The 27664-nt window shown below is 25.5% G+C and overlaps 1 protein-coding gene across 1 annotated transcript in view; it reads right to left on the bottom strand.

The window, feature by feature from the left end:
* The window catches only part of LOC132928807 (uncharacterized), a 30117-nt gene extending 2464 nt beyond the window's left edge, over nt 1-27653 (bottom strand). Inside the window, exons 1-3 of the mRNA XM_060993705.1 lie at nt 27392-27653; nt 2104-2222; nt 1908-2031 (exon numbers count right to left, since the gene is read on the bottom strand). Coding sequence (XP_060849688.1) covers nt 1908-2031; nt 2104-2216 — 237 coding nt within the window. The 5' untranslated portion in view covers nt 2217-2222; nt 27392-27653. The remainder of the gene's footprint in view (nt 1-1907; nt 2032-2103; nt 2223-27391) is intronic.
* Nucleotides 27654-27664: the final 11 nt, after the last annotated feature.

The following is a 27664-nucleotide window of genomic DNA, read 5'->3' on the forward strand; positions in this document are numbered from 1 at the left end:
GCTACAGGATATTAAATTCACTCATTTTGAGCATATTTACTTCAAACTTATAATATATAGGTATACCTATTAATTGTCATTATTTGGCAATAAATGCTACCTATTTAATATTTATTATGGTATACAGTTTTTAGTCGGTAAATATTTTGTAGTTTATTGTTTGCACGTTGAATTTATAGGTTTTTTATACACATAATTTTAAATGAACTAATCTGTGCAACATTTAAAGGTACAAGATAAAAGTTTATTACTTAAATACCAACTTATAAGTGACAATTACGGATAAATAGGTTGTCAAAGTAATCATATTTATAATTATAAATTTGTATATTTTGTATAATTAGGTATCTCAAATTTTGTACATTATAGATACATATACCTATACGAAGAAATGTTGTTGGAATGAAGGATTTTTAAAGCAGACAACAAAAATTTCCAAATAACGGGATTCAGGTGGCAAACTTAAATAATATGTTTACTAACAATGTACAAAAAAGGATGCCAAACATTAAAGTGCACCAATCTATTTGAAAAAATAATACATTTTATTTTTATACTTACATAGTTACATTGGTTTTTATGGGAAATACAGGGTGATTCTTTTATCATTATATACACTCATTATTTCGTCAAGTATTGATTTTTTTTTTCAATATATTTTGTCATGCTTTTTTCAAATTGTATGCATTTTTTGTTTTTTTCATCCTTTTATTTAATATTGAAACCATTATCAACGTTTGATTTTCAAATGGTAACCTATAAATATCATAAAATAGTAGGACTATTTTTTTATCAATCAACTGTAAAATCATTATTTTTCATTTAACCATTAATGAGTTATAGCTGCTCAAAGTTGGATGGTTTGAAATTTTTAGGTGTTCATTCTACATGTTATTACGGCCGTGAGGCTTTGGTATAACTACAAGTACAAAGTTCATCATTGCGTCGATAGTAGATAGCCGATAACGAGTTTAATTTTATTACATATGAAATATTATATTATATATGTTTATTACATATTATGTACCTTTTATTATTTATTTATACCCACGTGACTACTTGTCTTCAGAAACAAGAAGTATTATAAAAACCGAAAACCACCCAAATTTTAAAAGCTATATCTTGCAAAAATAATTAACGAAAAATAATAATTTGAACGTTAAAATTCATAAAAAAAATAGCTCTATTAATTTAGTATATTTTAAATGTAGGTTGCCATTTGAAAATCAAAAGTTGTAGTGGTTTCACTATTAAATAAAATTGTGAAAAAATAAAAATTTCATATTGTTAGTTTGAGAAAAGCATGATACCTAGTCATAATATTTAAAAAAAAAAATGAAAAAAAATCAATAGGTACTTGACGAAATAATGAGTGTAATGATAAAAGAATTACTGTGTATAATAACGAACTGTATAATAGGTAACTATCCATTTTTTGAAAAGTTCGATGTAGATGAGATATAAATATGTTATAATTTATAACACAATACTGTATATAATAAGTATAATGTGAACGGGATTGTATTCCACCACTGTTAATTTTCCTAAAAAAAAAGAAAGGTACTTTCCATTTTCCTTAAATATTTTACTATATTTTATCACAATGATTTTTATTTTTAGTTAATTGTATATTTTGATGATAATACATGAAAATAAAAATATATAGAACAATATTGATCATGGTCATAGAATGATAGGTAGGTATATCTAGGTATCTTTTAACCTACCTATTTTAATTAATATGAGGGTGACAATTTCTTTTTTTTGTTAATAAACTTAATGAAGGAAAATGGTCTAAATTTATCAGGTATTTTTTTTTTTGAGAAAAAAATGAACAGCAAAGGAATACGGAAGAATCTACCCACCAATGTATGTACCTATATTGTGTGTATGCTTTAAATAGATACCTGTGGAGCGTCCCATGGGTCGCCGCATATACCGCATTTGCCTCCATTCGTCTGATACTGTCTCGTAAAGCCACCACAGTACAATTCGTTGTCATTGTAATTTGGTGGTGTATTGAAGCCATATCTATCGGGATGAAAAGCGTCAGGGTTTTCAATTGATTTCATGGCTACTTTATAAAAAGAAAAAAAATCTTACCTCCACATAGAAGCTCTGGAGGGCGGTTCAATTAGTCGTCCATGTCCATTGGTTTCTTTGTACTCTAGCGCCCATAGGATAAATCCAATAACCAGTTTTGGTCCAAATATCATTATGATCTGTAGAAAGAAAGCAAAACGTAAATGTTGTTGATTGACAAGGAAATTATTATGTTATTCGATATTTCAATGTTCAAATAGATTAAATTCATCTGTATATTCTGTATTTACACACTACATGGTGAACTCAGTATAATAATAATAGGTATAATATATTATGTATTCATAAACATCTATAAATTATAATTTCTCACGTTAAATTCCTTTCGAATTAATCGGATACCCGGCTCATGGACAGAATGTTATTGACACGCTTCACCCATAACAAGAAAAGTGAAAATTGGTATAGAATATAACTAATAGTTACAAATTTAGAACTTATAACCTATATAGTATATAGTATTTAATATGACTGCATTTTTCAAAAAAACAGTTGATTAAATAAGATTTAATACAAGCCAAACTTGAAGTAAATAATAATATGTGTATATTATTTTTATTATTTTAATTAATAGCGTAATATTATTACCTTACCTGTTAACTTTCAGATTTTAAATTATTATACATTGGAATTGCTCAAAACTAAACTAGAGTTGTAAAAGTTAAATGCTTGCCACCTCATTTATGTGTTAATTGTTTACTATAGCCTATGCCCTATAGATTTAGGTATATTATTGATTTATACTCACACAGGATTTACATTTGTTTCATGTTCACTACGGGGTATCAAACGGTGGTAGGTAGATAGGATATCATTAGAATTTGATTTTTTTCTGGATGAGCAGATTATCGAGTCTAATAATACATACCTATAACTATTAAAAGATGTGAATTTTACTTTTAGATTAATCATTATTGAATTATGAAATGTTTATAGATATAGTTATCTGCTAATGTTGATTGTTTGTGAGTTAGTGATATACTGTGACAAAAATGTACCTATTAAGTGTCAAAACGTCAAGTATTCAAATTTAATTGAAAGAGATTTGTAAATAATCAATAAGTAAATGTTATTTTAGAAATAATATAAAAGATTTGATGGCTCATTATAAAACAATAGAAACTCCGCATCGTATTGGGATTATATTATAACTTGGAAATTGTTAATAAACATTTTGTTAGGTAACTTATTACTTATTAGTTATTATAATTTATTTTTTTTTTAATCAATAAAAATAATTATTTGGATAATAGCGTACATAGCTATGTAATATTGAATGAAAAATACATATAATTTAATATTAATATTTGTTATTAAAACATTTTAAAAATAGAAAAGTGTAAAATATTTGTATTATATTCCGATATTCGACATTCGTGTATGTATAAAGTATAATACCTATAGATACATAAAATATTAAAATTAATTTATCATTAATAAATAATTAGACAATATCAAAGTAATAATATTATATTTTTCTAATTTTGTGGAAGGCAAACTAGGTAACATGGAAATAATAAGACTATAATTTAATTATTGTATTTACATAAAATCTACAATTGAAGTAGGAAATAAATATACATTATACCTACTCGTTGGATACTTAATTGAGTTATATACTTATTAACAATTAATCAAGTTCGTATGATGAATGAGAGTACAATTCGAACAGTCCTATAGGTGCACTGACTATCTGACTGACAGATGATCGTTTATAAAATGTATATTTATTGTGTGAAATTTTGTTTAAGTATAGTGTAAAGAATGAATAAAAATCTTCTTTTCATTAATTTAAATAGTGTCTTATAAAGTAAAATAGAATAAATATTTTTTCATAATTTAAAATAGTCTTTTGCGGAAAGATAAAATAAATATATCGCCGTCGATCCATCGTTTGAATGATGACTTCGCTTCATAGTATTTTTTTCTTCTTCAAATTTACATAACATCATCTATGTGCATTGTTTATAACAGCTTCCGTTCCAATTAGTTACGCATTATAGAACGACAGACGACATCCTCGATTTTATTGAAAACTAAATTTTAATATATTATGTATGAGTAAGTTGTAGGTATAATATGGTTTTATATTTTTTATAATATTTTATTTTTTTAAATGTAGGCATTTATGTATAGCATATAAGTTCATATATGGGAAAAATTTTGGGGAGTGATCTTAAAAGCTTATAGTCTTTCGTCTCTCTAAATATCCGCAAATTCCTCATCACGTAGATAATATATAAATCAATTATTTTGCATTCCTTTTCTTCTCTTCTCTAGATCTTCTTTAATATTCTTCCTTATTATCTACCTACTTAGAAATTATTTGTTGTTTTTCAAAGCCACTGAATGGATACAAATAGGGTTTTCACTGTTGAATAGCTTGGTTCTCCGTTGAGATTTAAGATCTAGTTGTATAGATTAAATTCCTGTACCCGGAAAATTAAATGATAAAATAGGAGTAAGTACACCGTAACGCCATCTGACCTGTTTTTACGGTGACTTAAAAAAAAAATTCCACAGAACCACTCATAGTTTATTTTATCATATAAGAATTTATCTTATTATTTATTTTTTTCGGGTAAAAATAAATAAATAGGAATAGCTGAATTCATTTGCTCGTGAAGTTATTAGTTTATTATACTTAAACCGAAATATACCAAACAATAGTCGCTATAATACCTAATTTGCAATAGTAGGATTGCCTAATTCTGGAGGATTTTTTACCAAGCGAAATCGGGTAATAGTGTAATTTTGGAAGATGATGCTAATAATTCTTATATGTATGATATAAATAATTAAAAATAATTTTGCATTTATATTAATCTATCATGTAACATGTATATTGTATAGGTATTATAGCTTAAAGTTGTAAATTTTACTATAGGCACAGTACCTATATAAATATAAATAAGTACTACTCACCTAGGTATTGTCTATATTGATAATGGACATTTTGGATTGATGCTCAATATACTGCTTTCGTGTGGCTTTATTAGTTGCATCATGTGGAGTAAGTTGGGACTAAATAGGTGTAAACAATTGCGGACAGAGTTTTTTTAGGGTACAGTTAAACATTTTTAATAAAAATATAAAATTCTAAACTTTTTTTTCCTTTCCATTTTTACACAGAAATAGGAATGTTTGCAGTATCTATCGATAGCAGGTATAGGGTACCTACTAGTTGTGTCCGAAAGATAACTGCTTGCATAATTTATTAAAATATCAGCAAATATTCAGCATCTATAGTTTAGTTATATTAATTATTAGATAATATTATTATTTATCGCCGGCATAATTATTAATTAATGACTTTGTTTCTAATTTCAATGTTTGCATCAATGAATTTAGTGATATTTGCATTTGTTGGTGACGAAATGTATTCAGTAATTATAATGAGGTACAACTACTACAACTACAAGTCGAAAATGTATTTTATAATGTCAAAAAATTCCATCGTCATCATTTCAACCAATATTGTTTGGTAGGTAACTGCCTACTGCTTGTTATTGTTCGAAAAATAATTTTACATGCATTCATAAATCTCAAGTATTTTACCATTTTACACCCACAGGTGACAAGCCACAGTTAAAAACATCCTACTTTACCTTACGGTTCTTTATGCGCTGCATAGTACATCCAATTCTATAGGCATATTATGTACGCTGTATACTGTATACACACACGACTGTGCTGCACAGATTTGACATCACATACTTCTGCTATCATTCACTGTAAGTATTTTTTACAGTGTTGATGACACTTACACAGTTACATTTTTCAATTCACGATATTGTATAAGTACATAAGCACTGTATAGATATAGGCACTGCTAAAATGTCTGTTGTACTAGCATTACCCACATGCTTTCGAGACTTCGTGCATATATTATTATATATCAGTGTTATGCAATGACTGCCAAAAAAGTGCCCGGGTCTAAAATATTAATTTGAAAACTTGTCGCAATACCTACTATGTATGTATATTTTGTACACACGTGTTATACGTACACATGGATACATCTCATTAAAAATGTTCATAAACTCTAAACAGTAAACACCCACGTATATTTAATAACTCTAATACCGCTTAAAAATATATAAAATATAAACAACAATATATTATTATTATACCATAGGAATTATAGTTATTGGACTATTAAAGTCTTAACAATATGAATAAAAAATTTCACGATTGTTTTCTTTATCAACAAAAAGTACGCACTATTTGGGGTTTATTATTCTTATACGAGTCAACATATTTTGGTCTTTTACATTGTTCTCATAATAAAAAAATATTATTTTTATATGACGAATATGAATTATATATTTATATATGACCATATTATATTGAATTATCTTTAGTCTTTATTGATTTTAATTTTAACTATCCGCAAACCATGGGTTTTTTTCATTTTTAACAGTTAAAAATTGAAATTTATCTTAAATAAATAAAAAATAATCTGAAATAATTAAAAAATGTTCAAAAATGAAATCATTTTTTAAGTTAAAAAAAATGAAGTTTTTAATTTATCGCATAGTTATTAATTTAATATATACTATAGTAAATAGTAATGCTGAAGATTTTTTGGAAAGTTTTTTGAGTTTAGATACATTTTTTACCATAGTGAGTTTATGGCTTATTATTGTAAGATCCGTTTCCGTTCTCATCCATAACATAATATTTTCAATCAAAAACGAATTAGATTAAATTTCTAAACTTAATGTAACATTTGATTTTGACTAATGAGTTATTATAAGATTAAAAATACATAGTATATGAATACGTTTCTAAGAATTTTTTCTTTACGATCAAGATATTATGACGTAGTTTTGTTTTTTTGAACAATGGCGATTACTGTTTTAAAAAGTGTAAATACAATCAATGGGAAATAATCTACAACATTATGACGTATAGATAGGTCCATATAACATAAATACATTTTTGGAAACTTGCGTTAATTTAATCACTTTAACTATTAAACTACACTAACTGGAATTCGACAAAAGTTACATGTGTGGGATTTAAAACTATCAACTGCTGAGTCATTTGAATGTTTTAGTTTTATTTATTACAATTAATTCATGTTATATTTTAAAAATTGTACTTTTATATTTTATATAGTTATAGTAAAATTTAAAGTGTATTATTTAAATTAAAATTTTATAATGATGCATGATTATAAAACCGCGATATCTTCTTGGATATCTTTATTTTCTTAGTTTTTTAATTATTAGGGTAAGGTTTTGGTTTATTTACAGAAAAATAATAAAATATTAAAGCCCAATTGGTTTATTGCACTTATTGTAGTGTATTGTATGTTGTTGCACCATTGTAACAATGTATTTTTGTTATACTTATGTTATGTTTTATATATATGGTATATGAGTGTATCGTGTATGATAATGATTTGATATACTTATTTGTTACTAATAATAGTAATAATAAAGTATATATGCCTATTATTAATATATATTATATATTTATACGATGTGCGTATGAAATATGAATAATACAATTGGTACAGTTCAGTGAACAAACAACGATCAGTATTATTATATCCGTTGGTTTATTATTCTATAGAATGTTAGGTACTATGGGACAGTATACAGATACATAATGATGATAATTTTAAATTTATAACAATAGTAATATACTAATAGGCGTTGCAGCCACGAACAGACAGCGCGCGTGCCTAATCATACTATGCCGTTGCGTCTCGTTGTTTTCTAGGGCACTCATTATCATTATTCATTTATCAGTAGGTACAACAGTTTCCGTTTTGCAATCCTCCGGAACCACACGAGTGCCTTATATTATACCTTGTATATATTTAACATACGGGTGTAGACGGTGTAGTAGACTAGTAAACTAGTTGGTATATCGCATATTGTTTATGTATAATATTGTTTACAACAAATATTGTTAAATTTTATATAGGTACGCGTTATAACACGATCCTGTGTATTTTAACTTTCCCCGTTGCAGTGATCCAATAAAAATTTCGAAAAGATTTGATGGTATAACAAACTGCGATAATCACTTCATTTTTACGATCAGTGAAACGAATGATTATAATTCATAACAATAAATACAATACAGAGTACACAATGGATGGTATATTCTATAAAAGGTACCAAAAAATATCTGCTTTGTTTCGTCAACAATTATTATCAAGTAAATAAACGGTTATTAAAAAACGGATCATAAACTAAAGGTGTACAAGAAATCGATGGCGTTAAAAATATATAGGCAATATCAATATAGCTGTCCAATGCCGTGGAATGAATTAACCGTAGATCATATATTATACAATAACTTACGCTACATGGTAAAATTTAAGATCTTACATAAATAACCATTTTAGCTTTTACCTGATAAAAAAAGAAATAGGTAGTATAATTTTCTACATTTATATTATTTTGATTTTTGATTGATATTTTTAAAAAATGAATACGACTATGATTAATTGATTTTTTTTTGTTTTTCTCATAAGCTTATTTAGGTACTTTTTGCTTATTAATTTTAATTCATTTGTGCTATTTATAGACATTAAATCAAATTGTTTATTGGTTGAAGGTTGGAATGTTTTTTTCTTAGTCTATATATCTTGACAATATCACTTATAATAGTTGTTACAATTTCTTTTTTAATGATTTAATTTTTAAATATTATTACTATTTTTTTTGTGCTGTTAACTGATTAGGTTTTTGAATTTTATCTTATATTTATTACAAAACTGATATTTTTATAATAATAATAAGATTGTCTTTTAAAAATTATTTTTTTTCGAACTTTTGTAAAAGTTTATACCATTCTCCCATTGCATGGGAAGTATATAACGAGTGTAGAAACACTGATCTTCTCAATTGCAACTGTTTCAATCGATCGGTAGAATATTAGTGAGAACAAATTGGAGTTTTGATTCCGTCGATATTTAGTCGCTCCGCATGCTACGCGTGGCTATTGCTATTATTATAAAAATATATATTGTTATTAGTTCCTGTCGAAATCGACTCGTTCACAAAACATTACGTAACAACGTATATAATGAGATAATTAAACCAGCTAACTGTGCGGTGCACCCTATACAGCGCAAAGCGTTTCGCTAATCAAATCAGCCTGCTTACATATTATTATTTATTATTTACTTATCGAAATTGATGTTGTATGTCACGCACGACTACCGGACACCCCACGGTGTCCCGGACATAATATCTCGCACGTTTCGTGGTGGCTTAAAAATATATACGTATAAATCATGGTATAAGAGTATTACGCAGTGGTGTAATTATGGAGAGGGGAGCACTTGTCTCTATAAAATTCTTGCACCAATGGTATCATTTTGTATTTCCCATGCGTATAAATATTTCAACAGTAGAAATCATCAATTTTTAAATAAATAATATATATTAATAAGGTAATTATTTTCCAAAATTAATGCGTATATATTAAAAATAAGCACATTTATTTCACGTTTATCTTGTTGTATAATGTGTCGATGTATTGTCAACGTTATTATTACATTATTTGGGTTACGAAAATAACCTAATAATATTATTTTATGAATTATGATTGGAGAATTATCCTCAAATCGTTTTTCTTCAAATAAATGATGTTTTTTTAATGAACTCATTTCATATATATACGTACTCACTACTCAGTATTGTTTAACGATATTGGGTAGATATGAACGATTTGTTTCTCAGCTATAAAATGAGTGTTAACATTTGTGTAAAAATAAATAATTATAGGTATTGTAAATACCTACATATTTGTATGCAGTATATGATGCCAGTATTATTTTTTAAATTTTTTTATTGTAAAATATAAATAAGATGTTTGACATATTATTAAAATGTCTACAATAAAGTATCTACCTCCTTTAAGCACAATGCTTGTGTTGGTGGTAGAGAGTTACATTACATAATAATAAACAAAATTACATACAAATAAACCTAATTCAAAATAAAAAGATAGAGTAACATAATAAATTTCATAATTAACATTCAATGTTTCATATCTTATTCCATACATAATTATATAAAATTGAAAATGTATTAATTTATTTTTATAAAACTATCAATGAAAATAACCATGAGTTAAGTTGTTTTTTAATGCATATAATTCTAAGATTCCCAATTGAGTAGTAGATGAGTTTTTTATATGTAAAGGCATTGCATTATAATAATTATAATAGTATATAATGGTTAAATGGTATATGGACATATGGTAGATATAATATATCTCAATTTTTAATGCATTAGTACCTATAATATATACTATATATGATTACGTGTATTATGTATGTATAGTTATTTTAAAGACATTATATAGGTATTAAATAATAAATATACGTCGACGATATTCGACTCGTGTACACAGTGCAGTACGACGACGGTATTACAGTAAAAAAAAAGTTACACGTTAATTAGATATAAGACAGGTAAGACAAGTATGCCAGACCTAGGCGACGAGGTGAAAAACAAATAGCGCGCGATACGCACTTTCTATATATAACAATAATGATAACGTGATTGTAATAATATATACCTGTACATATATTATAAATATATAATATTATATATATATAACGCATTTTATGTATACGTATTATATGGCGTGGATAATTGTCGGCTGTTTCGGTACAATAGACGAGCGCGTAACACCATAAGGCCGCGGTGTCGTCTTCCCATCATCACGGACGTTGCGAACTTCTATTGTTTCTCTGAACGCCCCATAATGGATATATTATAATATGTATATTATATTTTATAGTAGCCGTTTCTGGAAGTTATTCTAATAATAGTATACCTTATAAACGCGGTCGCGAAATAATATAATATTATTATAAGCGTGCGCTTTCACCGAGCGACTGCCACAGCCGCCGAGGAATATTTGTGGTTTCCGCAAACGGTCTCGTGTGCGTTCTGTAGGTAAATTGTTATAATATTTTATACTGCACTTATATCTGCACACTATTAGGTATATTCAGGTATATAATATTATTATGTGTCTGTAGGTTCGTATTTGCGTGTACACGTTTTCGCCTATTTTATATACTATTATATACGTACTGCTATGATTAGCAACGCACTTTCGTGAACGCAAACGTGCGTATATACTGCATATACCCCATTACGACATCCCTTACATATTAGCCGGCTGACATTTGAAAAGTTTCTATACGCGCACAGCAATAATAATAATTAGAACATAATAAACATAATAATGTATATTATGTGCTAGTTGATGGTTCTCGCCTATATTAATATCTAGGTACTATACATAGTATAGTTGTAGTACTTTAATATTTTATATAATGTATTTATATATAATATGTATTTATTATTATTATTATTAGTATATTGCCAACAGTGTATCCGAATTTGATCTCAGATTATTTTTTTTATTAACTGGTTAACCTATATACTTACCAGCTGTATATTGGCAAAGGCTAAACCCCAGAACAACATTTAAAAAGGTCGATATTTTTGCAATTTTTGTATTGTTTTACTTGTGAGTTTAAAGAACGATTTACTAATCAGTAATCACTATCATATTACGCCTAAATTACAATCTTTTACCCCCGCGTACATAAATAATATTAGTAAATATTATAATACTAATGAATTATGATTTATTGATTTACAAAAATTAGCGAAGTACTTTTACAGTTTATAAAGGTATTTTATCAAACCACGAAACATTTGATGCAGAGGTAAAAACATTATTAGACCTATGTAAGTAGTTAAATTGTACCAGAAAAAAACCGCCCAGATACCTAATTTTCTACTTTCTAGTATCACTCTCGGTTTTCTTTCTATATACGGAATGGGTAAGTTGGGTAAGTTATTTATTCGTAGGTTAGATTTAAGATTTCGATTAAAATTAATATTTATCTATTAAACAAATTTAAATATGATGTTTTCCATTTTTTTATACCTCCTGCAATTGGTATCATATATTCCAACAAAGTTTTTTTTTAAATAGATGATGACCTTTTTTTAGTTGATAACTAATAAATCCCCCCCCCCCCCCGTTTAGTACCACTGTATCCGTCCTTGCCTATATTCTTATTTTTCTTAGCTTTATTTTATTCGTTATAAACAGTCAATAGACCACAGCGCAATAATGATAATGTATTTTGCCAGTTTCAGTATAAGTACTAAATCTCAACTATTATATTATATGGCAGTCGGTTGATCAACGATCTTAATGAAGATTACTGAAATAACGACGACGACCTCGCAATAATGTTCTATCTTCTATGTTTATTAATGATAAAAACAGATACATATAATAATGAATATGTTTCTTAATATCTTTGTTAAAGGATTAATTGTATAGATATTAGATACAGTTATTTAAATTTGAAAATTAACCTACATGGCAGAAAAAAATAGGATGTTATCTGATATTATAATATGATATATATATATATTATACATTTATACATGTATGATGTATGATGTCAAATAACATATAGTGTATAATGATATAAATATTAGAGCTTGATAATAATGTTATGCCTGAATAAATTAGTACTTAATAAATGATATAGTTAGGTATAACTACTATAACAATTTAACATTTTTAATTAATATTATAAGTTTTTTTAAAAAAGCTTGGTATTACTAATTTTGTAAAATAAACATTTTAAGCTAATAAATTTGAAATAATTTTGTGTTAATGTAATGTATTCATACATTTAAAATATTTAGAATTTTCCTTCTGTATTCTTCTATATTATTTTAACAATAAGTTATTAATTGTGGATATATTGTTTATACAGTGGAGTGATTTTATGACTGACACAGACGTGAAACTAGTCTCAATAAATGTATACAATTTGGAAACGTGTTCACCTTGAATGATGTAGTTTCAAATCAAGTATTAAATCATTAAACTAATTGTGAATCGTATGGTTCCTAATGACTATAAGTTTAGGTAATTCAAATTTACATACATTGAACGTTAGATAATAGTAAAAATACGTTTTTAAAATTTTTACTTATATAGGTATAAAACAACATGCAGTTTTTTGTTTAAAGTATTCTTACAAAAATAAATTTCACTTAATATATTTCATCAAACTAATCGTATTTTCATAAATGAACAACTAAAGACTTAATATATGATTATCTAAAAAAAATACTTTAAAATAAAATGTGTTAAAGTAAGTCGTTTTGTTATTGATTTATAGTACATTAGTATAGTTACTATTATACCTATATTAATAATTAAATTTTCTATAACTAGATAGACGAATAGTTATTGTGTTATTGAACTAAATACATATTATATAAATCGTCATGTCCTTGAATGGTCTAAACGTTGTTTTGTTTAAGTAATAACGCAAATATAAACATAGACATTGGCTATCGGTGTTAATAAAGAGTGAAAAGTAATTATTTTATAGAAAATTATTATTTATTGCAAAAATTAATACATACCAATACATATGTATTATATAAAGTGTAAGGGCTTTGTTAAAGTATACCTTAATTAAAACCAGTTAAAATAGAGCAAAATAGGAAACACAATATTTTTTGTATAACAGTATAGCTTTTTTTTCTCCAAACAGTTTTAGATCACTTTTACATTCAACTACACACTGATACTTGATAGTATAGTAATTTTACTTGCGTTTTGATGTAATTACTTGTTTGATTTCGTTCAATTTAATCAATATTTAATGTTGTTTATTAGGTTACCTACTACTTTCATTTTATCATGTATAATATTCAAAATAAAAATTGTTAAACATATATTGTTATTATTTTTAACTGTTTTTAAAATGTTTAATAAATTATAAAGTTGAAATAGTTTAAAATACTAGTAAAAATTAAACACAGTAACTAAAAAGAAAATACTATTAAAATGCTAATGAGTACCTAAATTAAATTTTCTTTTTAAAGTCACATTTTAGTTCAATCTTGTGATTTTAAAACGAATACGTCCATTTTCAATTAAAATATACAAATAATGTATCCCACAGTGAGAAATGCTTATTATTTAGTAATTAAAATACAATTGTTTTAGAAAACTGTAAAAGTGAACATCGCGCGAAAGTAATACTTTATAACCAGATTACTGTAGGCATACCAGCTATTGCTAATTTGCTTAGTATTATATTATGCATTATGTTGTTAATTTTTTATTGACTTTGAGCAATATGTAAAATGACTGATTTATTTTAATAATGAATATTTTAATGTCCATAAAACACGTTATAAATAGATACCATTTTATATTTAATTAAATTTTTATTTTCAAGCAAAATCACAAATATTGTTTGAACATAAAACATCGGGGTATTTTACCATTGATAATGGATATGGTATTTATGCGACTATACGTTATGATAATTACATTTTTTATAGTAAAATATTCAAATCGGTTAATACATTTTGTTGTTTTGTTTAGGTGGCTTACAGAGTTATAGGTGAATGGACTACCTAACCATAATAATTCGACTTCCTTCGAAAAAATTTTTCACGTGGGTGATTTTAGTGTTGTTGACCTAACCTCAAGGCTCAAATTCAATTTTAATACAAGCTTGTTGCTTGTTATACAAATGACAATTTTTTGTCAGTCTATTTATGTTATAGTTGTACACGGGTACAACTTCAATGAATCTAGTTTCATGTTAAAATTATTTGTATACTATTTTATGCCCAAATTGTTCTTACATATTATTATAACAATAATTAGAAACATAAAATCTTATTAATTTGACATTTTAATCATTTTATATGTATCATTAATGTCGCTGTTACAGTGTTACTGTATAATTATAAATAACATTTTGTAATAACTCCCGTAACAGTTTCTAGGCTATAAGGAATACTACTATAAGGTTACTTTTTGTAATAAAAGTAACGATAAATTGTGCAAATCATTTAAAAAAAGAAAAATTGCGTAAAATAAGTTATATAGTAGTTGAAATTTCAAAAGTAAGTGCATTGTACCAATCTAAGTCTACACATTGAATCAATATCGATTTAATCGCCAGATAATCAAGTAAATTAATTTTTGTTTTATTAATTTGTGTAAAAATGTAGTATGTACGAGTACACTTTGTTCAATAATGTTGACTTAGACTTTTGACTAGAACCCTAGGGTATATACTTACATAAAAATGTGTAAAAAATAGATATAAACCTATATCTAATTTCGGAATGTATCTTATAATAAACAATAAAAGCTAATTAATTGTTAAAGTAATTACTGTAGGTACATAAATAATTAATGTTATTTAGTAGGTAATAGGTATACCTATACTTTGGTCTAATATTATATTTATCTTTAGGCTTTTAGATTTCTCATTAAATGTCATAAAAGTCGTTAAATAAAGCTTTATTTTTCTATAGGTAAAAGTTAAATAGGTTTTGAATGAATAACAGCTTAAAATGAAATAAATAATATTATGTTTAGGTACTCAAAAAATAATTACATTCGCCGTTCGGTACAACGTACAAATAAGTAAACAGTAAGCACTAAACAGCTAGGTACATTAAAAAGACATAAAATTCGTATTATGTAACATTTGGATAATAAGAATGCCTAAGAGAATTTACATCTAATATTAGTGTTCGGAAAAAATGAGTAATAAGAACTGAAGTTCACATACAGATTGAAATGGATAGGACATTGAAAGAACTTAGTCATCCCAAGAGTTTAAAATATATAAATATAAGTCGTGTGTTGACACCAAGTTAAAGTACTTAACTTCTAACTACTTATTCGCAGTTGTTCAAACTTAAAAAACATAACTATTAAATATAATAAATATACTCGTATGTATTTAAAAATATATTATTACCTCTCAAAAATATTCCCCTATAATTTTTTGTTTTTTTATTTTATAATTATTTACAGTAATTAAGTTATATATTCGATTGTACTCAAACGCATATTAGCTTCTAAAATTTAGCCTTAGTGCCTTATACGTACGGAAATATAAGTATATATTCCTACCTAACCAATTAAAGTTTTATTACATTCGACTATGCAAGTGTTCATTTTTGCTGCGACTTCTAATAATTATTAATTTGACAATAATGTTTATTACAGAGTACAGACAATATCAAATATTGTGTTTGTAGTTTTATACTTACAAGTTAGAATTATTAGTTTATTTTAGATATTTGTTGCATATTTATAATTTTTGTTTTAATGATATGTCAAATTTCATAGTTTAATAAACTATATATAATAATAATAATAATAATAAATATTACCTATATAACATTGTTATAATATAATATAATCTTTAATAATTTTTAGCTACATTTTATGATAGAATAAATTGTATTAATTCTGTGATGTTAAAATAAGAGTTGTACCTACCTATATTTAAGGATTTAAATATCTTATCTTGTCCAATTTCTAACATCATGCATTCATGCATAATATAATATATCATATTATACTGCTTGTTATAATAATCTCTATAATTATTAATTACAGAACGTAATCTGAAGCATTAATTTAAAAAAAAGAAAAGTTTATTGAGTCTGAATGTAGATACCAGATACTCAACTTGTGTATTTTCTACTTTTAATATATGCGCAAGTAAAATATCTAGTTTCAAGAAGTATATTTGAGGTATCTATAGTATATCTACAAAAAAACCAACTCGATTAACCATTTGTAACGGGACCAAAAGAATAATGGATAATTGAATTGGACGGATAAAATAAAAATATTCTTTCTTATATTTTATGATTATTAGTGTAATAGTGTATATAATGATAAAATAAAATAATTTGAAAAAATTAGTCATTTAAGTTGGTTTATATGAATCCAGGGCTTTTTTCAGTCTACTTATTGGTAAGTTTTTTTATTTTTTTTAACAACTGTAGATTTAACAAATCGTCTTCATCATGCATATTTATATCCAGGAAATTATTTTTATGAAATGAAATGAAATTTTTTTTTTAAGCATTGCCAAAAGAAAGTCAGCAGTTAATTTTATCAATAAGTAAACATCAAATGTAAAAAATCATTTATTAAATATTCAATATTTATTTATTTTTTATTTATCATTTATTTATTTATTTAACCATCAAAGGTTTAATAAATTATAAATGTATAACATTATATTTTTTTCATTTATAATTATATATTTATGTAGATAATAAATATTGTTTTATAGTTTCCAACTTTATAGAATTAAATATATTCAGATCGTATATTATTGTTGGTAATCGACATAGTTGCATTATTACATTTTATATATAACATTATTTAGTATAGACATTATGGTCCACATTGTCTCATTATTGAAACATATAAATGTCAGGTATTTTATTGTAGTCCTCTACAAAAAATTCAAAAGGACCTTGATAAAACGAGATTGGCGAAAGGAACACGACACAGTTGCACGAAGTCTATAACATTACAAACAAATGGAGTTCATGCAAGTAAAATAAAATAAAAAAAATAAATATATAATTCACGTTTTCTGTATCTGAATAAATCATATTACTTAATATTATAGTATTACAGGTATTATAAAATTTATATAAATAATTTCAACGCAAAAACGAATAGTATTAAACAAATAATAATGTTTATGCATTTGTACAATGTTTTATGTTATTAGGATATATATTAGTACAATTATCTTTAATATTAATTTATTTAATGTTTGTTTGTGAGACTAGTGATGTAGAACTTAAACGAATTTACTATGGCGAATATATAATTTGAATATATAGGTAACTGTATTACGGCATTACCACCTGTTAAAATAATAATACCAAAGACAGTTGAATTGTTTTGTTACAATTTACAGTATATTGATCAATTATTTATAAAATTATATTTGATATATTATATGGCTTTATTTTATTATCATAATATGTAGCTATATCAGCTTATATATTCAATATGTGTAAAGAGTGCACTGTGCACTGTAACTACAAGTATACAACTATGGTTAAATTATTACCACTACTATTTGAATTGACTAATAACTACCGAACTAACACACTTTATTAGCCACTAGGATAGTTGTGTTATCTGATGTAATTTTTGTATCACTAATCGTGATATATACTTACTTATTTTATAATTATATAAATTTATGACGCACAATGAAATTTTATATTTATATTAAAAACAATTTTTTAATTTTTAAATTAATATTTTTATTTTATACAGGAGTAGAATTTACGAGTATAATATGAATAACATTTAATAAATAGTTATATAAAAGTTAAATTATTATTTATAGTTTATGTATAGGTACTTTATTATTATATTATTGATGTTATATTTGTTAAAATAAGTTTATATCTTAGGAGTTTTATTCTATCAAATAATAATAATCTACTTACTTATACATTTCTAACCTATAAACATACTATAAACAACTTAATTCAATGTAAATTTATTAGAAATTAGCTGTAGGTAACCTACCTATTATGAAATAGAGTGAAAATAGCATATAAGTATATGTGTATAGCTACCTAATAACTATTATCTAAAAATATATATCATATATCAAAATTTCACTTCACTTTCGTTCCTTAGGGCAACTTTTAGTAAATGTATAATGATATAATGAATAGGTGATTATTACTTGTCAAAAAATTAATTGAATGTTTTGATATTATAGAAAAAAAACTTAACTATAATCACAAATGTAGCATTTATAATTTCTTATTTGATATCCAAACAAGAAAACACAGATAAATATATTATTTCTGGTTGATCTGAAATAAAAATTATCTTTATTATATTGTCAGAGGTTGACGCTCCGGAAACACTATTTCACGACCACCCTCCCACCACTGGTGAGGCATCGTAATTTGGGTCTTCAATCTAGAAAAATATAAATTTTCATTCGTCGTAAATTCGGTACACCTGTTTGATTGTGGTAGGATCCAGTGTTGAGCATCAGATATATAGATTGGATGTTCCTGGGGAATGGAATTTAGCAGTTGTGGTTTTTTGATTTCTATTTCAGGTGAAAACGTTACAAAATTACCACGATTTAAAATTAAAAATTGTCGTTTCAAAATATAAAATACTATAATATCTATTACCTAAATATAAAAATATATTTGCATACAAAATCTTTGTAAATACACAGCTTAATCTCGAATTTCTTTGTCTTTAATTTAATATTTATCTACTTATTCTTGAAGTTGTTTTAAAAATATAGACATATTTATGACAATATAGCCTATATTGAAACAATAAATGATGATATTTATTATTATTTCATTATACTATTTATACTAGTAAAATGAAATAATGTCCAGTGTCCACTACGGCACTACGTATTATTATTTACAGTATTTACTATTTAGTAATGCGATGAAATAATATGAACTGTTCCGTAAATATAATCATTAGATATTTAGATTACTTACCTAATCTATCACATCGTTAATTAAACTTTCTTAGTTTTAAAATATGAATTATTTTTTAATCATTGTTTGAAAGAATAAGTTTAAAATCAAGTTACTTTCATAAATTAGTTAATAATTATTAATAAAAATATATTATGTTTATGTTTAATAATTGCTTTCGAGAACTCGAGACATTTTCCGTTTTATATATAAATATTTATTATATAAAAAACAAAATATTTTCTTTAAAACGTATCGTACTACAAAATATTTATTCAACAAATAACAATCCATAGTTTTTGTTTTTTAATTTTTGTATATGTTTATTCAAAAATTACAATTTATACAACACTTTAAATTTATATATTATTATTATTATTATTGGTCATTGTTTATTTGTTTAATATTTAAATACTTTCCTAATAAGTGTACAATTTTCAAAACATAGCATGCGTTTCCAAATACGTGTATGACACTATGAAAATTGAATTAATACCCACATATTTAAGTATAAGAAAAAAAATAATGACAAAATATAATTGCTCTATAATTTATAGAATTTTTTGTAAGAAATGTGTTTATTGTTGTACGATTAAAATTCAAAGTTCAAGCGAATAAAGTTAATAAACTAAAATTTCGGCTACAGGTCATACATCGATGAGTGGATATATTTATGCATGAAATAATGATGTAGGTATGTATATAAAAAAGCTACATTTTTGGCAGTTCTCAAAGCATGCAATTAATTAAAGGTCAAGTTCAAATACAAACCTAAAAGAAGGCGGATCATGCATGTGTAGGAGTACTATGAAACATTATGGCTTTAGGGAATTATGATTTATAGGTGTGGACCTGGTAAGACGCGTGTATAACGTGATGCCTTTATTTGTACAATACATTTTTAATAACCATAGTAAAATATAATATTATTAAAATACGTAACTCATAGAAGATGTCATTATATATATTTATATTTTATAATAGTACATGATATATTAATACCTTGAGGTTTAATATTTTTAGCTGATTAGTGAATAATTATTTATTTATAGGTAGTGTATGTATATTAGTTCTATTATAAATTATAATATTGATTTAATTAAATATTTAAATATAATTCATATTCAGTAGAAATTAATTTAGTATTACATTACACTTGATTGTATTATTTTAAATGGCTAATTTTTTTCCATTTTTATAAGTTATGTTGAATTTTAATATCGCAAAAGTTTAAAAAAGGTTTAATTTTTCCACGGTTCTGTATACATTTTAAATGAAACAAATAAAATATAAATATAGTTAAAAAATATAATTATACAGAAGGCAGATGTTAATTAAATTATATAATATATACTATACGTATTCATTTCACACGTTAATTAAAATTATTGTTGATGAAACAAACAAAAAATAAATAAAAAACGCTAAATCTTTATTAAAGGAATGAATAATCAAAAAAAGTAAGTTAAAATAAAATAATAATTACTATGTCATTTAATGGGATTTGATTTTTTTTGGTAACATGAATTGCGTATTTTAATAAATTATTCCTCCATATTATATATATATTGAAAAAGTGCTCGCCACAAAATACAAATAAAATAAATATTGATTATTCCCTAGATAACACAGCTACATAATAAATATAATTTTTTTATATAAAATAGAGGTAAGTCAATAATTTTGAACTAACTTTATGGTTAACATACTGTTCTAAAAAATATAAAATCATAATTATTTTTATATTAAATAAACTTGTATCGCATATTCGCATCGCTTCATTTCAAGACAGTGATCATCAATAAGCGTTGCTTTAAAATACAAAATAAATTGTCTTAAAGCTCGCAATTAGATTATAATATTAGATAATGAACTATAAAACTGTAATTTAATAATATAGGTATATATTGTTTGTCGCTCTCAACTCTGTTGCAGAGTTGTAGCTATATAATAATAAGTATAAATTCAAAAAATATATAAATTATTTTCCAATATTCATTTTTTTCTCTTGTATGGTAGAGTAAAAGGTTGTAAAGCCCCAATCAGTATTTTGATGCTTTACTTTAATAATAATATCAATGTATTACATGATTATTGATTACTGATTAGATAGACAATTTTTATCTAGTATGGAAAAGTAGTACCATAATATCTACAATACTCATAGGATTCTCCAAAAGAATAAAATAAACGTGAGTTTTATTAATCTGTGTCAATCTACTCAATCTATTGACATCAATCAGCGTGATTTATTACACGCCCAAGACATATTTTTAAAACCACCATCACAGTTATGTTTACCCCGCGGAAGAAAGTGCAGATGTTCATTCAGTGAACTTCGCACGTATAAAACTATCTTTGCGGAGCACAAGTTATATAGATTATTTAAATTTTTGTCGGTGTTAAAAGATTTGCACTCTTTCTCGATTTCTCTAGAATAATATTATATTATTAAAACGATGAACATAATATAATATTTTGATATATTAACTAAGGCTGAAAGGCTGTGACATAAGCTGCATGATAAATATAAATTTATATATTATGTAGTATAATGTACCTACCAATCGTACTTTCGCTCGATCTATAATATTATGCATTTCCCTTCGCGCGTGCCACTGACAGATTTTGGGACGCACATCGAATACTCAACATACAAAATATAGGTAATACGTATAACATGTATGTATATGCACTGTAGTCTATAGGTAATATTACGACTATTGGTATATAATATTTGATATAGCCATATAGATATAAGGAATAACTATATTTGTAATGGGGACAACGCACTGCATGCGTAGATGATTTTGTAATGGTTAATACGTTTATAATAGTCGTACGTGACGATTTTTTTTTTAGGCTTGAACATTTGGAATTCTAAAACTAGTTAACAGTCGAAAAACTTCGGATAACATTTGTATGACAGTAATTCATTCTTTATTATTATATTATATTATTATAGTTTTTATATACCTACCTACCTGTATAATATATATATTTTCGCCGCGGACTCTGCAGTATGCGTTTTGATAATGTCAATGGACCGAGAATTCCTCCACTACCTACGAGTATTGGAGTATATCTACGATTTTTTGTAGTTTTACAATTTTAAACATTAGTTTTGACAAATGCGTTTTGTAGGTACTATATACGCGTAGGTATATCTATAAAATATCTATACACTATACGTCGATATGTACAATATGCATAGGTGTGAATTATAATATTATATGGTCATATCATCTATGGTACCTACGATATAAATATATGGATATAAGTATTTGGTATAGATACGAGTATTACATGAATTATTTCCTTAAAATTATTATTGTTTTTCATAATTATTCGTTTTATTCTTACCTGCAGCGTTAAGATATCAGTCAGAATTTAAATGTGAAATAATTTCAAAATGTTTAAATTTTGAGTCTTGATACCTATTTGAATATTACCTTGGATTTAATTATGAATTTACAGTCAGTTTACTCGCATTTTTTGATATAGATAATAAGTATAAGTACTCTATTCCAGTGAGTATTACTGTATTTTACTTGTATATACGCCTTATTAGTTCTCGAAGTAGTATTACATTTGATTGGACTGCGTTGATAAAGTTATGAATTTGGTAATTATCAAGTTTATAGCCGGTGCATCCCAAACGGCTCCCGTCAAAAAAAGATTTACAAACAGGTTAACTTCCAAACTGCTGACCGTAATACCGGTATACCGATTTGAGATCGATAAATTTTTAAAAATATCAAAAATATTGATAATATAAAAAATACGAAAAACACTGAAACATTGAATATAATTTCTATACCAAAATTAATTATATATTATACGTACTAAAAAAAAATGGGAGCTCATTGCATGGAAACATTATTGTTTTTTTAGTTTTTGTCGAATAAAATAACACGTATTATGAATTATATAAAAATTTTAATTGTAAAAATTTAATTAGTGTACACCAACACATTTTTATCCAAGACTCTTTTGAAACAATCTAAAATCTTTATAATGTATGAAGTGGGAAGAAATTTTTGTTTGTTACCTTTTTGTAGAACGGGAGCCGAATAGGCTACGTCCTTAATAGCAATTTCACTTAAGTTATAAGTTTATAAAATAATACTTTTAAATCATTCAATTTAACAAAAGTTAAAATTACATACAAAATGTATTTTATATTATCTATATTACATAATAGTGGTCAAATGTGTTTCTGCAGTCGTCCAGTGATATAGTATAGATACCAGAAAGGCAGAAACATATTTATTAATTTATTGACCAATAATGATTATCCTTTAAAAAATAAATGCGGAACTTTTATTACCTAATTGTAAAAGTAATTAATAATCTTTCTATTATTGTTATTTAGTTTAATTTATTTATTTTTTACTTATTAATAAAAATAACAAATAACTATTTATTTCGTAAGCCTTTCTCGTTATTGATATTTTAACTATAGTCAACAGAGATTTAAATTTTAGCCTCAGCCCTATTGCTTATTTCACCACATGCAATACACAGGTTAATTGTCCACCGAATTTACATCGTGTATAGACAATATGAAGACGGCAATTTCACACATTTAAGTAATGTTCTACAGCAATGTGTGTAAATTAGACAATAGAAAATAATCGGGTTGACACGTGTAGGGAACACGACCTTCGTGGTTCGTTGCATTTCTAAAAAAAAACAAAGGGGTCTGATATGGTATTTTTTATCATTGATATACCTAATATAAAAATAATAAACGTCTGTTGATCTTTATCCGATGAGCCTACTTCATACTTGTAGATAGCTATATCGCGTATTCATGTATAATAAATGAAACTATTATACGGTATTTGATGTTTTCCTTGGTGTACAGCCATGACAATAATAATGCGTTTATGATGATGTTTTATTTTCCATCTTATTCTACAATTGAAACTAATACGCGAAAAATCGAGGTTAGATGCGTGAGGTTAATGCAGGGAGAGTTTTACTAACCAGTCTCGATCTCGACCTATAATAACGCAGGAGGCGTTGAAACCTATGTAAACGTGAGGAATCACCGCGCCGCCGCCGATAGGCTTCACAATAACATCGAGTAACTATTATAATTGATAATTAGTGTAGATAGTCGATAGATTAAAATTATATTATATTTTTTTAGATAACTATGTTCGGATAACCGTTTCTAGAACAAACTGTATACAGTGTATTCCCATGTTTAGTTTATTATTTTCACGGACTTACAAGAATAATGTTCATAATCCTCCAATACAAGAAAATATGAGTTAAAATCAAATGCAGGTACGCAAAATAAACATAATATACAAACTGGAAAAATAAGAAAAACGAGAAAAAATGTTAATTATAAATCACTTATATATTAACTTAATATATTTTTTTAGTGATTGTTCTTTTTCTATAATAACAAATATCGTATAGGTACTTATTGGCTATTATAACAGTTATACTTATACATTTATATAACAAATAAGGGTCTCTAAAATTGTATGAAAATAAACCAGACACTAGTGATAAAAATACTACGATTGATGTTTTCGAAATAAACAAAAAAATACTTAGAGGTGCATAAAAACGAAAGAAAAATAATAAAAAAAAAAGTGGGCAAGTGGATATCGCTCTGCTGCAGTATAATAGAGATGGAGAGTAGGTCATTGGTCATTTTAATGGATGTGTTAAATTTGAATGCAATGACGGGTATCATTGTAGACGAAAAACGATTCTGAACGGAAATGATTTGTCAGCCAATGATAATTAGTTGGATATATTATATAGAGTGTATTATGTCGTAGGTATGCGTATTTTTTAAAAATATTTATTGATCGACTGATCGATAAATAAATTTAAAAAATAAACGAAAAAATACGTATTTTTTTATTTTTAACTGATAATTTTTACATGACAGTTTTAACATTTTTAACCACGCATTAACAGAAAATGTTGACGACTATAAATATCACGTTTTTTGTACAATATTTTCCATTATTATTATTCTCTCTTCTTTCTTTACTAATATTTACATTTTTTATTCATTTCTTTTAAAAATGGTCAAACATTTGATTATTTCAGATTCATCAGATCTAAATCCTAATTAATCAATATTAACTTTAATTTGTAGACGTGTATATATAAAGATATATAATAAAAACACTAAATTGATGACAAAAATCTTGTTTTTATTATATTTGTAAAGTAATTTACTAATAAAAAAACTTTTTTTATCGTTTAGACTAGAAGTATTATAAGAGCCGCTAAAATTGTGTTAAAATTTGGTGAAAATTAACCTATAACGTACAAGAAAATCCCAGCTGTATTGTTAAATAATTTATCTATTTTCAGTTTTATTATAATGTTTATTTGTTGAAACCATCAAATATTATTGTATCATTATACATTTAAACTAATAGGTACACGAAAATAGGTTTGTTGAGTTTTTATTTTTTTTTTTTAAATTCATTTATCATGCTCTCACCGTTGTTGTATTTTCTAATTACATTAAGATAGTGACATCGTTTTAGTTGAATTGAAAACAATATTTCTACTAAGAGAGTTTAATGAAATTTAAAGATTGCTTTCATATATATATATATAAAATAAAAAATATCTTTCCCATAGTTGATTTAATCATCAACTATTAATTGGCGACCGTATCGACTAAAAAAAAAATTGCACCGAGTCAATTATTTTGCTTTATTTTACATAGTTCAAATAATATAGCTTACATATTATCATCATGGTAGGTAACTAAATAATAATAAAAAAATGTGTTTAGATTTAGCATTGAATTTGTTATATAATTCTACTCAATATTAGAATAATTAAATCGTGATCTGATTGTCTAACTGTATGTATTTAAATTTAATTATTTAAGCGAAAAATAAATTATTAGTTCAATGAAAAAATATAGGAAGTCTTATTTAGCAATAAGTACTGTAAGAAATAATAATGAGTAGTAATTATTGTAGTTAGAAATATTAATATTTAATGTTTATCTTATTAAATGTATTTAATTCTCAAGAAAATTATTAAATTGTATGGTACAAACCATACACACTAAGTTAGTAGTAATAGGTAAAAAATATATGGAAGCATTTTAAACATCTCTTCTGAGGGTTCTAAGTTTCTAACTAAACATTTTTAGCTTAACTATTTTGTTACAATATTTCAACAGGTCATTTTTAGAATATTCTCATTGTAAAAATATACTAAATTATCAAATTGTTTTGCTGTAATTCAAATAAAATACGACAAATTGCAATTTTTTTCTTCTTTCCTAACACACATGTTAACAATTACTCCTATTTTTGAAAACATTTTTTTTTTTATTATTGAAAAAAAAACATCATCTTTCATTATTGTAATATATTTGTGACAAAACACTGGAGATGGGAGTTCAGGCTATTGGATTAAAGTGACTACCTAATACCTATCATACAATTTAAAGGTAACAATAATTAGATTCCTATTTAGGTACTTATTTTTCTGAAAGGAATTTTTTTTAATTTTTTAAGTTTAAAGAGTTTATGAGTTAAAATTATTATAACGCTCGTATAATAAATTCGTAGAACTAAAACGTGAACTACTGAAAGTAAATATGTGATTTTATAAGCGCTTGTACATTGTAAGACAGATATAAATGTACAATAAATGCTGGTGTAGCACTCTAAGAGAACAATCTCTTATGTATTTTTTCAATACGTTATAAATTTGTATAGTATCTACTTATAACATTTAGTTATACTAGTTATAGCATATCATCAATTTAAATTATGTACACGCGAAATGCGTCCATGTAGTCATACACATTTTTGCAATCGTCAGTTACTATATAGTCCATAATATAACTAATCAGCTGGTGCTCTGTGGACATTCATTAATTTTATATACAAAAGAAAATCATTTACCTTTTTAAAGTGTTTTCCAAATTAAGCACCGGAAAGCGAAGTCATAATTACTAAAATCGTATATTATAGCGAACTAAATATTTTAAGCACAATTATTATTCACTAAAATATCAATGAACGTATTTATAGTTACTTATTGAAAAATAAAACAAAATCCACTTTGTTTGAATATTAAATAATTAACAAAAATCGATAAATCTAAGGCACACCAACCGCACGTCTACCTACCGGTGGTTTCGGTCGCGATACTACAGAGGTACGTTTGAGTTAACC

The sequence above is a fragment of the Rhopalosiphum padi genome, chromosome 1 (genome assembly GCF_020882245.1).
Source record: "Rhopalosiphum padi isolate XX-2018 chromosome 1, ASM2088224v1, whole genome shotgun sequence".
Lineage (NCBI taxonomy): Eukaryota > Metazoa > Arthropoda > Insecta > Hemiptera > Aphididae > Rhopalosiphum > Rhopalosiphum padi.